Source organism: Sphaeroforma arctica, assembly GCF_001186125.1.
Source record: "Sphaeroforma arctica JP610 unplaced genomic scaffold supercont1.4068, whole genome shotgun sequence".
NCBI classification, from domain to species: domain Eukaryota; class Ichthyosporea; order Ichthyophonida; genus Sphaeroforma; species Sphaeroforma arctica.
Genome location: NW_014036490.1, coordinates 1 through 2,762, shown reverse-complemented (window position 1 = coordinate 2,762; position 2,762 = coordinate 1). Strand labels below are relative to the sequence as shown.

The 2,762-nt window shown below is 43.0% G+C and overlaps 1 protein-coding gene across 1 annotated transcript; it reads right to left on the bottom strand.

The window, feature by feature from the left end:
• Positions 1-176: 176 nt before the first annotated feature.
• On the bottom strand, positions 177-2,655 carry SARC_14042 (TLK protein kinase; the record flags this gene model as incomplete). The annotated part of the gene is made up of 4 exons (XM_014291827.1): positions 177-345; positions 778-861; positions 1,924-2,151; positions 2,533-2,655. Coding segments are annotated over 4 exons (531 nt in total), but the record flags the coding sequence as incomplete, so codon positions are not given.
• Positions 2,656-2,762: the final 107 nt, after the last annotated feature.

The window sequence follows — 2,762 nt, the reverse complement described above, 5'->3', positions numbered from 1 at the left end:
AGTATATATATATATCCGTATTCATATCCATTTCCATATGTACATATATATATATGTAGTTGTGATTGAAACACACAATAATTATTTATTTACGATGCCAAATTGAAATCATACTTCCATTTTCTCGTGTTAAACCGATTCGCTCCATTTCGTTTTTTCCTCGGTAAAATAAACAATTCCTAAAAACATTTTTTATTTTGTCACCTTTCTGTCACCTGCGGACAAATTGAGCTATTTATGCCTCAACAGCTACCTCTTTCCGCTTGCCAAATAAGGGAATCGGCACATGGTCAGTACGTCCGGCCGGGCTTCCTTGTTGTATGTCAAGCACAAGCTGATGAACTCCTGTTAGTCACACGTGTGTGGAGCAAAAATATGGTTTATAGAAATGAACATAAAAATAAAAAAACTGCCCGTGCGTGTGAGAGATAAAAGCCCTGGGCAGACTAACCTACAATCGTGCTTGAAGTGGAAGATAGTAATGAAATTCGTATACACATACAAAACATAGTATTGTGATGGTTAGGCGATGTAATGCTTCGAAAGGTGGCGTCTATTCAGCTATCATACACAGCCTGAAATGAGTATATTGTTTCTCCACCGCATGCTTGTATCGTTATTTTGAGTCTGTGGCATGGGAGGCTCAGTAGCAATTCCACTGAAAAAGGGAAAAGGGTAAAAGGGTAAAAGGGAAAAAGGGCAGGGACAGCGAACATGACATTGTTCGTGACTAAACCCTAAACCCTAAATCCTAAAACAGCTCAGTCGTTCGCATACCTTCGTATCATCTGAGACCACGGGCCTTGGCGGGAAAGTCACCTCGCGCGCGTTTAGTATCGTCCCAGTTTGTCTCAGCGAGTTCTGATAGCAAGAGAATAACAAAACGTCGTGGTTAATAAGTTGACTAATATCGGGCTAGAACTGGTTTCTTTCGTAAGACAGTCACTGGTGTAATGGGTATCGTCTCACTTCGTTTGAGCGAGTTTTGGTGTCGGGGAGACTACTACAGATTTGCGATTGAGAATGGAACTAAAATCGGGAAAGAACTGGTCCATATTAGTTCACATCGATACAATCTCCGAAAAATACTCGCGACGTGATGCATCGCTGCAAATTGGTTGAGTGAGTGCTAATGCAAAGATTGGGAACAACGCTATGATCGAGAACGGAAACAAAATCAGATTGTGGGCTGATCCGGTGAAAGAAATTGAAACAGACTGAAGTGCGGTACTATCAGGCAGAAGGTGCCGACGCGATATATTTGAGTGAGTACTGACGTGGAGGATATGACAATTAGCGTGACTTAAATAGGGAACGGTTTGGGGGGAAAGTAGCCGATTTGATTTCAAACCCTACTTCGAAATATTTTGAATTAGGGTAAAGATACTGTGCGAATACTACACGCCAAAAGTTTCGGTTTTAAAATGGGGAAGCGTTTGGGGGGAAAGTGGTCGATTTGATTTCAAACCCTACTTCGAAATATATTGAATTAGGGTAAAGGTACTGTGCGAATACTACACGCCAAAAGTTTCGGTTTTAAAATGGGGAAGCGTTTGGGGGGAAAGCGGTCGATTTGATTTCAAAACTTACTTCGAAATATATTGAATTAGGGTAAAGGTACTGTGCGGATGCTACATGCCAAAATTTTCGTCCCGATATGTTTTTGGTCTTAAAGATAACGAGACCACGAGGTATCGCGCTTGGTAATGTGAATGAGGTTGCTGGTTCAATTGTGGTCTGTCTGATTCCAACATTTAAACTTCTCGTGCAGCAATTGGTACCAGGTAACACCTGCAGAGCCCACACCGACCTTCGGCGTGACAGGCACGTTGTTGTTCATGAAGACTATCTCAGGCAGCCAGTTCACCAACAATCACCCCCCACCACAGACACACACACATCCATCAATACGTGTACACCTACCTGTGACATCTCATCCCCAAACGGGCGCTTCCCGTACAGCAACTGGTAGAAGATAATCCCGGCAGACCACACATCCACCTTAGACGAGATAGTCACGCTGTTATTCAGCAGGAAGGTCTCGGGTGGCAGGTACCAGTACGTGCCAGCGCCTTGACTGGTGAGCTCCATCTCATCGCCGTTGACCAGATCACACTCCTTCATTACTTTGGATAGCCCGAAATCGGTCACCTGGGTGCAGAGGTAAACGTGTGATTCGGGGGAGAAACATGCGTGAGTTGGCTTGCCCTGTACGTGAGATGATGGGTGGGGTGTGCAGGACAGTGTGTCATAGGGAAAAGTAGCACTATGGGAGATAGGTATAGACAGCAATGCCGGAATCACATTGGTACGTAAGGATGTATATACCGATATATATGCGTGCAATTGGGATTCGCTCATACATCTAGAGTGCACCGATGTATATACACCAACCTGCTAATACATGACATAATCATGTACGGCACGTATCTACATACATACATACATACATACATACACTTATCACCAGTAGCATAATAATCTCCGCAACAGTTATGTACTACACAATTCAAAAGCCGCTTCGAACCGTACCTTTATCTCATTGTTTTGATACAGAATATTCGCCGGTTTCAGATCGAAGTGGATAACGGGGGGATCGATCTGATTGAGGTAATTTAATGCGCTAAACAGCTGCGTGATGACACATCGAGCCTCCTGGAGTTCAGCCGAATATACAAGACATTTGTTGGAAAATATTTAATGGGTGAGAAAGTATGAATACATACACACATACACACACACAATATATATATATTATAATA